The 13,738-nt window shown below is 63.8% G+C and overlaps 1 protein-coding gene across 1 annotated transcript; it reads left to right on the top strand.

The window, feature by feature from the left end:
• Window positions 1-3,576: 3,576 nt before the first annotated feature.
• Window positions 3,577-13,514, top strand: Ctsd (cathepsin D). Its single transcript, XM_076847789.2, has 9 exons — window positions 3,577-3,742; window positions 5,646-5,805; window positions 7,359-7,482; window positions 8,100-8,218; window positions 9,397-9,623; window positions 11,462-11,584; window positions 12,297-12,441; window positions 12,522-12,620; window positions 12,699-13,514. The coding sequence occupies exons 1-9, from the start codon at window positions 3,675-3,677 to the stop codon at window positions 12,864-12,866; spliced, it is 1,233 nt and encodes a 410-aa protein (XP_076703904.2). The 5' UTR covers window positions 3,577-3,674; the 3' UTR covers window positions 12,867-13,514.
• Window positions 13,515-13,738: the final 224 nt, after the last annotated feature.

A 13,738-nucleotide genomic window follows, 5' to 3' on the forward strand; every position in this document is an offset into this window, starting at 1 on the left:
GAGCCAGCCACGCCCTCTGCTCAGAGCCCCCAGCAGCGGCTCATCTCCCATCTCCCTGGACTCTCCCCTGAGCCCTGGCCCCTCTCCCCTCCCTGCAGGCCGGGTGTGACCCACTGCAGCCTCTGCTCCTGTTGTCCCACATCTTGCTCTGGCCCAGCTTCGTGACCCATCGCCTCCTTCAGGCTGCTCGGTTGAGGCCTCTGAGGTCACAACACCCTCCCTCTGTCACTTCCTGAGCCTGGCCCTGCACCAGCCTTCAAGGCCCGAGTGAGCTGCTTGCTTCATTTCGTGTAGGCCCCCTCTAGAACAGAAACCCCCCAGGGCAGCACGTTCTGCCCGGCACCTGCAATCCCCCACACCTAGAATAGAGCCGTGGGCAGGGCAGGCGGCCCCCCCAGCAACACTACTCCTCTGGCACGCACAGGGAGGGCCCGGGCTTCGACCCCAGCACCCCAGGAGAAAAGGGGAAGGTCAGGTGCATAACAAACCTGAGATAAACATCCAGGGATGGGGGCCCGGAAGACCTGGCCCACCAGGCAGGGTGGACTCCAGGGTGGAGCCTCTGAGCACCCCTCACCAAGGCCCCCCTACCTGGGCCTGGGCTTGGCCAGCCTCTAAGCAGCGGCAGGTGCTGCTCTTGGCTCCCCTCCCTCTCAGGCTAACACCCCAGCCCTCGGCCAGGAGGGCACGACCCGGGGCAGCTGCCCAAAGAGCAGCCACAGAGTGAGGGCCTTCCCTGGGCCAGCCCCCTGGGTACTGCTTGGTCAGCTTTGTGCTTCTGTGACCAAAAGACCTCCCAAGAACCATCGCAGAGGAGGACATTTTATCTGGGGCCTGTGGCTACAGAGGTCTCAGTCTGAAGACATCTGGAGGCAGCCGGCTCTCTCCTGGGGTGGAGGTGAGGCCGAAGAGTGCGGCAGAGGGAAGTGGCTCATGTGATGATCAGGAGAAGAAACACAATACATATCCCAAAGTCATGCCCCAGAGCCCACCTCCTCCAGCCACCCCACCCGGCTTCAGTGACCACTCAGTTACTCCCACCGGGGATGGATGCACTGATTGGGTTAAGGCTCTCACAACTCAATCTTTGACCTTGGAACATTCTTGCACTGTCTCACACAGGAGCTTCTGACCCACAGCAGGCACCGACTATAGAGGCTGGGAGCAAGAAGACCAGCCTCCATCACCTGCCTCCTTGTTGCTTGTCAGCTGTGCACCAGACAGAGCCTGGATCCCTGCCACATGCACCTGCTATGGCCAGGGGCCCCTGGTTCCCTGAGAAAGCCCTCTGCCCTGTAGGAAGTGCAGGGCCTCTCCAAGCCGGGGAAAGAGGCCCTGTGCCCTGTCTCCTGTCTAACACCAGGCAAGGCCAGGAAGAGGCATCCTTGCACCAAAGGCAGTGGGCTGGACACAGGACTGCAGGGCCCGGACACAATCCCCCTGCACTGGTTCAGGGCACTGAGGGACCAGCCTGATGGGAACAGGTGCTCCCAGTCAGAGTAGCAGGTGCAGGAGTCCTGAGGTCTGAGCTGAGCCAGCAGGCAGGGAGCCAGGGCAACCCCAGAGGGTCCATCTCCCCCAGGGCTCTGGACATTAGAGGCCCATTCCTGTCTCTGCAGGTGGGGGAGTCGAGGCTCAGACAGGCAGAGCTGCCCAGGCAAGTGGGAGGAGGGGACCAGAAATCATGACCCTCCACCCTACTCCAGCCTCCCAGGGTCCTCTGGGCACATGCAGGTGTTCATCCCACAGAGCAGGGGACACCTGCCTATGCCAGGCTAGCCAGGGACCAGGACAGATGGAGGCCTCCTCCTAACCAACTGGATACAGACAGTCTCGCACATGCCTCTGTCTGAGCTCCTGGGGACAGTGTCTGCCCACTGTAGGGCTCTGGGGCCCAGGGTGAGGACCCAGGCCACATTCTGCCCCTTGCCTGATGCCTGATGCCACCCACCCAGGGCCCAGCCGGCCTCTCCAAGACAGGAGCCCACGGGGAGGCAGGTAATGGCTCACGGTGCTGAGAGCACTCCTGGGATGACCAGAAGACAGCCTTGGACCCCCAGGGAGCTGGGGTCAGTTTCCAAGGGCAAAGATGCTTGTCTGCCTCAACCCAGCCTCTGTTCTCACATCTGGAGCTACACGTGGTACGTGGAGCACTGTGCCCAGAGGAAAGGCCAGGCTGCCCTGGCTCACCTGTGCCGTGAGACTGGGCAGGAATTCCAGTCCAGCTGCTGCCTTCCCCTCTGTGAGGTGGGGTCTGGGGGCTCACCCTCGTGGGCACACGGAGGGCAACCCGGGAGGAGGCTCTCAGCCCTGCTCCAACCTCACCCCTTCCAGAGGACCTCCCCCCGTGAACCTCGCGTCCCAGCACGTCCTCATGACGCTTCCTTCCTGCAGACCCCTTCCCGCAGTGACCTGCCGTGTGCCTTGGCTCCTGGAGGGCAGCCCTCCCAAGGCCTGGCCAGGAGAGGGTCATGCCCAAGAATCACCGGGACATCTGGTCCCTGTCACGGATGGGATGCACAGCACCCTTTCAGAGCCTGGCCTCCAGAGGTGCCATATCACAGACAGACAGGTCCCAGCCACCAGGGAGCCTCCTCAGGGCCCCCGGCTGGGCTGAGAGGATGATGCTCTGGGAAGGTGAGCGTGGGCTGCAGGACTTGTGTTACTGAAAGCTCCGTCCTTGTCCCCAACGCTGATCCAATAACAAGGACGCGGTTTTGAGAAAAAGGAAAAAGGTTTATTGCCGTGCTAGCAAAGGAGAGACACAGGGGACTCCTTCCCAGAGGCTGTGATTCTGCCCATCAGGGGAAGGGGGGGGCTTTTAAGAGGCGACTCAAGGGCTGCATTCCACGTGTTCCCTGTTGAGGTCGTAACTCACTTGTCAATCTGGGAGACAGTCGTTTCTGAGATCTTTGGTGCCACCCCAAAGTCTGGATGACTTCTTTCCCATGGTGGGTGTGTGCCCAGGGACAGATAACTGCCCGGGATGGGAAGGAAGGTGATGCTGTTTCCCCTGAGACTGGGGAGGAGCAGGGAGAGGAAGAGGGAAACAAGTCCTTTAAGAATAAGTCACAGTGGCAGAGCAGCAAGGGCTGTATTCAGAGCCCAAAGTGGACCACTTACACTTGGAGAGGGAGAACGAGGTCCCTCTGGGTGGCCAAAACATGGGGGAGGGACTTCCAAAGAGGCTCTGGGAGAGCCCCAAGGATGGAGAGAGCTGTGAGGGGAAGAGGCCTGGGGCAGGTGGGCGCCCTGGAGGAGACACCCAGGTGCGACTGCCCTGGGAGCCCTGGGTGCGGTCTGCCCGGGGGTCAGGGCCCACGCTGCAAGCCGCACGACTGGGGACCGGCTCCGCTGGGGCAGGTGGACAGCCTGGACCCCCCCCCGCCCCCCCCCCGCCCTAAGGCCAGAGGCTGCGCAACCCGCTCAGCAGCCTGGGATCCTCGGGAGGGGGCGGGACCGGCCCCGGGCGGGCGCGCTCCCGAGAGCGTGCGTGGGTCGGTCGTCCCGCCCAGGCCCCGCCCAGGCCCCGCCCCCGCGCCCGGCGGCCGCGCCCCACGTGACCGGCCCGGGCAAACAAGCCGGTCAGCTGACTCCCCCGACTGCGCCGTCATCCCGGCTATAAGCGCGCGACCTTTGGGACTCTGCTCGGCTCCGACCCGGCCCCTGTCGCCATGCAGCCCCCCAGCCTCTTGCTGCTCGCGCTCGGCCTACTGGCCGCGTCCGCCTCGGCCCTCATCAGGTGAGCTTCCGCCGGTGCCGAGGTCCTGCGCCCTGGCGGCCCCGCGCGCGGCGGCTGGAGTGCACCTGTGCCATCTCCACAGCCACCTGCAGGGCCCGGCCCCTAGGGACGGTGGAGCTCTGGGGCGCAGGGTTCTCCAGGGCCCCTTGGCCCGCACCGCCCTGGGGTCGGCCTTGAGGGGACAGGAGGCTTGCGTGACTCTGGCCCACCGAGGGTCTGGGGCTGTGGAGGAGCAGTGCTGGTTCTGGACAGACCTGGTTGGGGGGTCTGTTCTGGGGCGGGCTGTGGGAGGCGGGAGGCCGAGGGCTAGGCCCTGTAGGACTTGCACCCGGGCAAGGCACTCGGCCTCTGGGGACCCCCTTTGCCAGCTGTGAACTGGAGTGAGGCCTTGCCTTTACTCAGGGGGTGCTCCCACAGGCTCTGGGTGGAGAGACCCCAAGAGGCGCTAGGAGACCCATGAGTCCCAGAGACAGGAGGAGGTTTGGGGGAGTGGTCCAGCTTACCCATCCTGAGGCTGGGGGCTGTGCTCCTGTGGGCACACCTGGCCCCCTGGGCTACAGGGCCTTCATGCAGAGCCTCACTGCTGTGGGTCTGCGCCCTGTGGGCAGGTGGATGAGGTCATAGGTCTCTGGTGCCTGGGAGCTGGCTGGGGACAGGGCTGCCTGGGACCCATGACAGGCAGTGGCCTGCAGCCTGGGGGCGGGCAGCCTCAATGGGTGCCTTTATGGGAAACAGCCACAGGCCTGAGCCTGTGTTGGCCTTGGTACCACACCCTCAGGCCTCCCCTCCCTGGAGAGGGCCAAGATAGCAATGGGGATGGGAGCCCAGGCTTTCTGGGGGGCAGGGCAGCTGAGCCAAAGCCCCTCACACCTGAGCCCAGGACCCACAGGCCCCTGGAGGGCGTGTCCATCCTCCTAGGCCAGAATCTGAGGATTTCCAGCCCACCCCTCATGGATAAGAGCCCTGTGTTCCTAGAGCACTCCCTGGCCATGCCAGGAAGTCAGCTGTGACCTTGTCCTCAAATACCTGGGGCAGGGAAGAGTTTCATCAAAGCAATTAAAAGCTTAGGCTAGGTCTCCTAGGAGCAGGGAGGCCAGCATCCCCAGGAGACCAGCAGGGACCCCTCACCTCTGCCTTTTGATGGCAAAGCCCCACATATAACAGAACCCCAGAACACCTGACCTTGGTCTGCAGCACCTCCCAGACAGGCCAGATCCCCAAGGCCATCCTGGCAGACTCCTGGAGAGGGGCTTCAGGTGGGGCTCTTGTGGAGGACACAGGAAAGCCTCTGGTGCCCAGGGGCAGTCCTCAAGCCCCTGGGGTGGCCGTGCATGTGGGCAGGGGAACAGGGGTAGTCAGGGAGGCCTTGGGGATTGGTGATGAGGCTCTCGGATGTCAGGAGGAGCCACCCAGGGATATCAGACAGACAGTCCAACTGGAGGGGAACCATGTTGGTGTGGGGTCCTGGCAGGGAGCAGCTGTGGCCAAGGGGAATAGTGGGATGCCTGGAGGGCTTCAGGCAGGGTGACAGGTGCCATCCTAGAAGAGACCAGAGCAGGTGTGCAGGGAGGACTGGAGACATGGCCTCCCAAGTCCTTTGGAGTGACTGAGGGCTGCTGGGCAGGCATGTGGCTTGGAGGGGGGATACAGAGGGGATTGGGCCTCCCAGGACTTTCGCCTGGCCCTGGGGTGCTGATGGGTCACCATTCACTCGTGTGAGAGCAGCTGCGCCTGTGGGTGTCCAGCAGGAGTTTGGTTTAGGCCATGCTGAGTTCGAGACATCTGGGGGCATCGAGGGCCATCACTATAGGGTACCTAGTGGCCAGAAGGTGGTCTCTGGAGGGGGCTGCCTGAGAGCTGCAGCCTGAGTCCCACCCTGACGTGCTCCACTCCATCCTGACAGAATTCCCCTGTACAAGTTCACGTCCATCCGCCGGACCATGACGGAGGCGGGGGGCCCCGTGGAAGGCCTGGTCGCTCAGGGCCCCATCACCAAGTACTCCCTGCCGGCGTCAGATGGGACCAAGGGGCCGGTTCCCGAGATCCTCAAGAACTACATGGATGTGAGTGTGGCGGGCTGTGCTCACTGGGAACAGGGCCCCTCTGGCTCTGCAGCAGGGGCTGAGTCTGCACCTGTTTCGGGGGGTGGTGCTCCTGGGCTCAGCACACCCTTTCCTGCTCAGTTGTCCCTGCTGCCAGCCTTCTGGGTCCCTGCTGCTGCTGGCGCTGCACCTTGGGGATGTGTCCCATTGCCCCGTCCCAAGCACTGGCTGCCAGCTCAGAGTTGTACTGTGGTCTCAGCCTTACCACTGTCCAGGGGCACAGATGAACCTGATCAAGTCCAAGGCCCTGAGCCCCCGTCATTAGACCCACACACCTGCCTGGGTGTAACTCGCTAGAATCTCTGTGGCCTGTCAGTCCTGCTGGGAGGCCTGGGGTGACCCCATGGCACAGTGCCATCACCTCACCGTCTTCTCCAGGGTCAGCAGCCCCTCTCATGCCTCTGTTTTTGAGGGAGAGCTAGGCTCTGGGCCCCGGGCAAGCTTGGCCTGGCGCTCTTGGTTTCCTCTCTGCAACAGGTTCTGGGCCAGACCCTGGTGGTTCTGGGGCTGCCAGGACCATTCTGAGTCCCAGGAAGCCCCTCGCTGCAGTTCAAACCTGGGCTCTGAGGCCCCCTGCACAGCGGGTAGCCGTGCCCTCTGTCCTGTCTGGCCAGAGCCTAGGCTATGACAGGAAGCTCAGAACATAGGCATGTGACTGGCTCCGAGAGGTGGGGGCTGCCTTTCTGGGCCTTGCTGGCCAGTTCCTGATCCCCCAGGGCAGGCACACACAGGAAGATTTGCTGAGTCACTCCACCCCCCCCCCCATTGGCCACTTCTCTTGGGGCAGTCAGTGGTCACTGCTGCTCCCTGGAGCCATGTGGCTGGAAAGAAAGGGGTGAGATTGGAACCAGGCTCCCTCCCCAGGAAGAGGGTGCCTGGCAGGTGGGGCAGATCACGCCAAGCTTCAAGACCCTCACCGCCTACCAGATCTGAGCGGGCCAAGGCTTTCTCTCAGAGGCACATGACCCTTTGTGCCTTCCTGGTCCCAGAGTTGGTATTGCAGTGGCCCTGCCGTCCCTGTGAACAGATGGGGAAGCAGCCTAGGGCACTTAGGGAAGAGTTGGAGAGTCGGTCGGCAGTGAGTCAGAGCCCAGAGTCAGGGCCTAAACCCGGGGAGGAGCTCTCCTCCCTTCTCAGGCCCTAGACCCTGAATGGCAGAGGAGTCTACCCAGATGGCCTTCCCCGGGCTGGGCTTCTGTCCAGGCCAAGCCTGCCCCAGACCAGCCCGACTGCTGGCCTCATCTTCAAATGCTCTGACCCGACCCTGGCCTCCGTGTATGGGGTTGGGGGTGCTGTGCCAGGGAGGGGTCTGGAAATGCCCGTGCCTGAGCTGGGGACTCATCAAGGCTCCTCAGGTGGCGGTGGATGCTGGAGCTGGGGTCTGGACTCCAGGGCGCTCTTTCCTCTGGCCTGGGCCTTCAGGGCCTGGCTCTCAGGACAACCAGGGGACTCTCAGGTTCAGTGGGGACGTGGGGTACCTCCCCTTGCCCTGACGGACACTGCTACCCCATCAGGCCCAGTACTACGGGGAGATTGGCATCGGGACCCCCCCACAGTGCTTCACAGTCGTCTTTGACACCGGCTCCTCCAACCTGTGGGTCCCCTCCATCCACTGCAAGCTGCTGGATATAGCCTGCTGTGAGTGCCCGCACCCCTTGCCATGCCTGGCTCTGCGCTGCCCTGACCCTGGCCTGTGCCGGGCGCTCGGCCACACGCGGCTGCTGGTCGCAGAGTGCCAGGGAGGCAGAGGCCATGGCACGGACCCTCCAGGCAGCCAGGGTCTTCCCACTCTCGGGAACTCCCCTCTTCTCGGGGGAGCTGGGGTTGGTACCCAGCCCTGCCTTTCCCATCGGACCTCTCTGGGCTACGGCTGGGAGGAGGAGCAGGCCTGGGACCTGCAGGTGGCCCTCACAAAACCTCTTGGGCAATGCACAACTCCTCCTCTTAGCCACATCAGACAGGCCGGCTCCTCCACCCTGCCCCAAGGTGACCGCTTTCCAGGTGAACCTGTTCAAGCTGGCCCAGCTGGCCACGGCCTTGCTTCTCCTCTGGCTGGGGGCTGTACTGGCCAAGGATGGAGAAAGTGTGGGCTTGGGGTGTCACAGTCCCCCATCCAGGGGTCCCTGACACGGTGGGCCACAGGTCACAGCCCAGTCTAACCCTGGGCAGTGGTCCTCCCAACAGATTGGGAGTCTGAGGCTGCAGCAGTGGGCAGTAGGCTGATGGCCTCCTCCCTGTTCCCTGCCCCTGAGCAGGGGTCCACCACAAGTACAACAGCGGCAAGTCCAGCACCTACGTGAAGAACGGCACGTCCTTTGACATCCACTATGGCTCTGGCAGCCTCTCTGGGTACCTGAGCCAGGATACTGTGTCGGTGAGTCCCTGGGTCTTCTCTTAGGACTGGGGCACTCACCTTGGTGACAGAGTCACTCTTGGGGCACCTGCAGCTGAGGGAGAGGGCGTGGTACCCGGCCCACGCGGCCCTCTTGGAAGGTTGCAGAGCAAGGGAAGCTGTGGGCGGGACTGGCTGTGTGCAGACCGGATGGGCAGCGGGGGACCCCGGGGTTGCAGGGACCTGTGTTCCCTGGAAGTGGGGACAGGGAGCAGGAGGAGGAAGATGGGGCAGGAGCAGGGCTGGCGCGGATTGCCACACATTCCCGAGCAGTCACGGTGGCTCCGGTGCAGGAGGGCTGTCCCTGAAGAGCGGGTGGCAGGCAGGCTCCAGCCTGCTGGGCTGGTGGTGCAGGGTGCAGGTGGCTGTGGAGGATGGGGTCTGTTTTGGATGTATTGGGTTTGAAGTGTCAAAAGGGTGTCCAGGGACATCCCTGGGGATTGAGGGGGTCTCTCCCCTGCAGCTGGCTGAGGGGTTGGTTGGGGGTGCCGAGGGTGAGGTGTGGCAGAAGCCCCTGTGCAGAGCATGTGGGGGAGAGGTCTCTGTGGAACAGGGATCAGGGAGACCAGGGCTAGGCCCCATGCCCACCTGCAGGTGAGGGTCATGCAGGCTGGCCCCTGCCCATGGGAGAGGCCAGGCAGCCAGAGACGGTGCTGCCGAGGTGGGGGCCAACAGGGCTCTGGGCCCCTCAGCTGAACAGGACGTTGCCCAACTTGCTGCCCACGCAGCCTCCCGCCGAGCAGCTGCCTCCCACATCCTGCAGGGCCTCTATCTCCGCAGACCAGGAGGGGGTGTGGCCTGGGGTGGCGTTGTGGGCATCCAGCCTCTCAGCTTCACGCCTGGGCCTAACGTCTTGTCTCCAAGCCTGACCCAGAGCCCTGGCACGGAGCGGTGAGGGCAGAGGTTGGAGCTGAGCCAGGGCCTGCCCACATGCTCCCTCCTGCCTCCCAGCTCCTGTGAAAACAGGGCCCTGGCAGCTCCCCGAGAGGGTCTGACCCCACCCCACACCACATCCTTGGTGTCCCCAGCCCTTCCGCCTGCCCTGTTCCTGCTTGTCTGGTGGTTGTGATGAGGTGCTGTCTCGAGCTTCCCAGGCCCAGGGACGATGCCAGGCTGCAGCCAGTGTACTATAGCCTGCTGACCCCTGCCCTGGCCCACAGGTGCCCTGCAGTTCAGGTCCTTCAGCTCCAGGAGGCCTCAAGATTGAGAGGCAGATCTTTGGGGAGGCCACCAAGCAGCCTGGCATCACCTTCATCGCAGCCAAGTTCGATGGCATCCTGGGCATGGCCTACCCCCGCATCTCCGTCAACAACGTGCTGCCCGTCTTCGACAACCTCATGGAGCAGAAGCTGGTGGACAAGAACGTCTTCTCCTTCTACCTGAACAGGTCCCAGCTCCCCCCCCCCCCCCGACCTCTCTTGGCTGTGCTTTGATGGGGTACAGGCGCAGCTAGCCTCGGAGCCCAGGCTGCACCCCAGGCTGTGCCCACGGCCCTGACCTCTGACCTCAGCTTCCCAGCAGGCAGGAATGGACCTCTCTCCCACAGACCAGCATCTGGCCGCCTCCTCAGGCGTGCAGGTCCTAGGATCTGGCCTGGTGGGGACAGGGACCACACAGGGTTGTGGCCGTCCCTGGTTCAGTTGCCTGACACTCCTTGGCTCCAGTGAAGGGCAGTGGGGTCCAGTCTGGGCTGTGGATGGCCCTAAGGGACATGGTGTGAGCCCTGCTCTGTAACAGGAGCTCTGGGGGAGGGGCAGGCCAGGCTGGGGCCTCCTCAGGACTGTGACCTTAGATGATCTTGACCGGCCACCGGGGAGGCCCAGAGTCCCGGGCTCCATGTGGAGTGCAGCTTTGGGGACCTCTGTCTAGAAGGAACCCCGGGACCTGGCCGCCAGGGAGAGGGTCCTCTGTGAAGCTGCGGCACCAGCACAGGTCCTTCCCCCAGGGGACCTGTGGGGAGCCTTGGGCCTAGTCCTCTCCTGAGGCTGCTGCCCAAGTTCTGGGCAGTGGCTGGCACGACCTGCCGGGCCTCAGGGTCTGTGGCAGGCGGGTGTCAGTGGCAGTGTCCCTCCCCGCCCCAGGCTGCTTGGCCAGGGCGTCTCGGAGCCTAACTCCTGACCCCTCCTGGGCATGTTCGGCAGACTTCCAGCCCAGAGCCAACCCCTGTGACTCAGTCCTGCTCCCTCTCCCTCAGCTTAGCATGGGCCCTCTTCTGTGCCACTTGCTCTGGGCTCTGGGCACAGGTGCTAGCCAGAGACCGGAATGCAGACCATCAGCTAGGATCATTGCCCCAGCACCCCTGGGTGCAGGGGATTGGGCGAGGTGAGGAGGGTCTCCTCAGGTAGGAGGGGCACCCCCGACCCACAGGTGTGAGTGCCCAGGCAGGGTCTCAGGGCTGGTGGGCTGGGATAGGGAAGGGGTGGGGGACATGGGACCCGGGCTCAGAAAAGCAGGCTGGTGGGCAGAGAGTGCTTCGGGAGGATGAGGCAGTGGACAGGCGTGGACAGCCAGGATTTCAGAGGCGATGACAGGAGACCAGGCTGGAGCAGGTAGAGCCCAGGTGGGAGGGCAGGGTGAAGTCAGGGCTTCTGAGTGTGGGGACACCCTGGCAGGCCAGCAGGACCCCCCAAGGCCAGCTTGTCTCAGGACGTGTGCTGTTAAAGGGGTTTGGTAGACATTGGAACGCAGGTTGGCGTGTTTCAGGAAAGTGTCTCCAGGATGGTGACCGCAGAGTGCGGTGTCTGTGTCCTGCCTGAGTTCGCCCTGGCTGGCTGTGGGTGGGTCTCCCCATGACAGGCTAGGGGTAGGGGACAAAGGCTAGAGGAGCCAGGTTTTTGGAGGCCTGTTCCCGAGGACACGGACAGCCTGCAGAGGCTGTCCCAGAGGCCCCAGGCAGGAAGGAGCCACTCAGCCTTGGGGTTGTGCCCTGGCCTCCTTGGAAGCCCACCTGAGTCCTTCCTTCTTGGGCTCCCCGTTTGCCCTGCGGCTTTGATCCTGGTCACCCGTGGCTGAGCCTTGGACCCCAGCAAGCTCTTAGGGCAGGAGGGAGGGAGCTCACTGCCCCTCTCCCCCAGGCCTTTCCGTCCCTGGGGGCCAAGAAGCCCCGCAAGGCTGCCCACCCTCCCCGTCCCCGTCCCTCCGTCCTCCTGGTCCTCTGGTGAATGACACAGGGCCTTCCAGTGCCTGGGCTGGGGGCACTGACTGCCTCCTTTCCTTTCCTCCCAGAGACCCCAGTGGGCAGCCTGGAGGGGAGCTCATGTTGGGAGGCATTGACTCCAAGTACTACAAGGGGTCCCTGTCCTACCTCAACGTCACCCGGAAGGCCTACTGGCAGGTGCACATGGATCAGTGAGTACATGGCATTGCTGTGGGCACTGTGGTGGTGGGGCACACGGACAGTGCATGGCATTGCTGTGGGCACTGCGGCGGGTGGGGCACACGGGCCCCAGGGGCACACGGACAGTGCATGGCATTGCTGTGGGCACTGTGGCGGGTGGGGCACATGGACAGTGAGTGCATGGCATTGCTGTGGGCACTGTGGCGGGTGGGGCACACGGGCCACAGGGGCACACGGACAGTGCATGGCATTGCTGTGGGCACTGTGGTGGGTGGGGCACACGGACAGTGCATGGCATTGCTGTGGGCACTGCGGCAGGTGGGGCACACAGGCCCCAGGGGTTCATGGACAGTGAGTGCATGGCATTGCTGTGGGCACTGTGGTGGGTGGGGCACATGGACAGTGAGTGCATGGCATTGCTGTGGGCACTGTGGCGGGTGGGGCACACAGGCCCCTGGGACGCATGGCCTAGCCCCTCCCTTGGACTGCCCAGCTTGCAGCCCCTGCTGGCTCAGGCCTGGGGAGTTCAGCTGGGAACTGGCCCTCCATGCCCACTCTTGCCCTCTCCATCTCCTTTTCCCCCATCACTCCCAACCACTCATGGCCACTTGTGAGTCAGGTCACCCTGAGAAAGAAGAACAGGCCTGTCCTGCAAGATGGAGTCAGGGCGGGGGCCCCAGTGGACTGGCCCAGGTAGGGGACTCACGCCTTCCTACCCCACAGGATAGAGGTGGCCAATGGGCTGACCTTGTGCAAAAAGGGCTGTGAGGCCATTGTGGACACGGGCACCTCCCTCCTGGTGGGCCCTGTGGATGAGGTGAAGGAGCTGCAGAAGGCCATTGGGGCTGTGCCGCTGATCCAGGGCGAGGTGAGCTGCGGGGTGGACGGCCCATAGGCAGGCGGGGGGCTGTGCCTGGGCCTGCGCCTGACACCTCCCCCCACCCCCAGTATATCATCCCCTGTGAGAAGGTGGCCAGTCTGCCGAAGGTCTCGCTGCGACTGGGAGGCAAAGACTACACTCTGTCCCCGGAGAGCTACACACTCAAGGTGAGCGGGTGGCCCAGGGCCATGGCCTGGCACCGGGAGGGGCCCAGTGACCACCATGCTGACCCTGTGGCCTTGCAGGTGTCACAGGGTGGGAAGACAATCTGCCTGAGCGGCTTCATGGGCATGGATATCCCCCCACCCAGCGGGCCACTCTGGATCCTGGGTGACGTCTTCATCGGCTCCTACTACACTGTCTTCGACCGGGACAACAACAGGGTGGGCTTTGCCGAAGCCACCACGCTCTAGCTCAGCCCCTGTGCGCCAGCAGAGCGATGGACCAGAGTCCAGTAGGAGGAGGCCGGCCAGTCCCCAGCACCCTGGCCCCTCCCCACTCACACACGCACACTCAGCACCATGGCCCGCCTGCGCCATCTCACTCTTGCCCTGTGGTTCCCTCCTGGGTTCAGAAACACTGCCTCTCTCCGTGGGGGGCGCATGCCAGGCCTGGCCATGGATCCGTCTCGCTCACTTGGAGCATCCAACCTGGGCTTGGTGGCTGCCAGGTGTGTGTGTCCTAGGAGCCCCTCGCCCAGCTCTGGCACCCGTGGCCGCCCTGGCAGCACCTGCAAGTCTGAGTCCCCTCCCTGAGGCAGGCTGTCCTCAAGGGTCCTCCTCCAGAAAGCTGCCCCCAGGAGGCCCCTCTGCCTGGGGTCACGCCAGCTCTGCTGCCCCTTGCCCCTGAGTGTCCTGGCTGCAGAGGCCTGAAGACAAGAGGAGGAACCGGAAGACCAAAGCCATCCTTGGGGGCCTGTGGGGCACCCTGGGCTCTGTCACCACCTGGGGCAAGGGCCAGGGTGTCTGGGGCCATGCTGGCCTTCCTTTGGTGACCTTTGCTGCCCTTCTCCTGGTCAGCCGAGAGCCACAGTTGACATGAAAATACAGTTGTTGGGCCTATTCCTGTGTCGGCGTGATTTGTGCTCCGAGAGGCCGAGCTCCGTAGGACCTGGGGGCGGAGTGGGGGCTGGTGAGACACCTGGCAGACTGAGGGCTGGGGGGCAGGGGGGGAGCCGGGGAGCCCAAGCCTGGCTTTTGGAGCCAGGTCACACTGCCTAGGGGACCCCTGAGGCTGTAGCTTGCTGGCTGGCCTTGTGGCCAAGATGTGGCTGGCAAGAGCTGGC

Source organism: Callospermophilus lateralis, chromosome 2 (assembly GCF_048772815.1).
Source record: "Callospermophilus lateralis isolate mCalLat2 chromosome 2, mCalLat2.hap1, whole genome shotgun sequence".
NCBI classification, from domain to species: Eukaryota; Metazoa; Chordata; class Mammalia; order Rodentia; family Sciuridae; genus Callospermophilus; species Callospermophilus lateralis.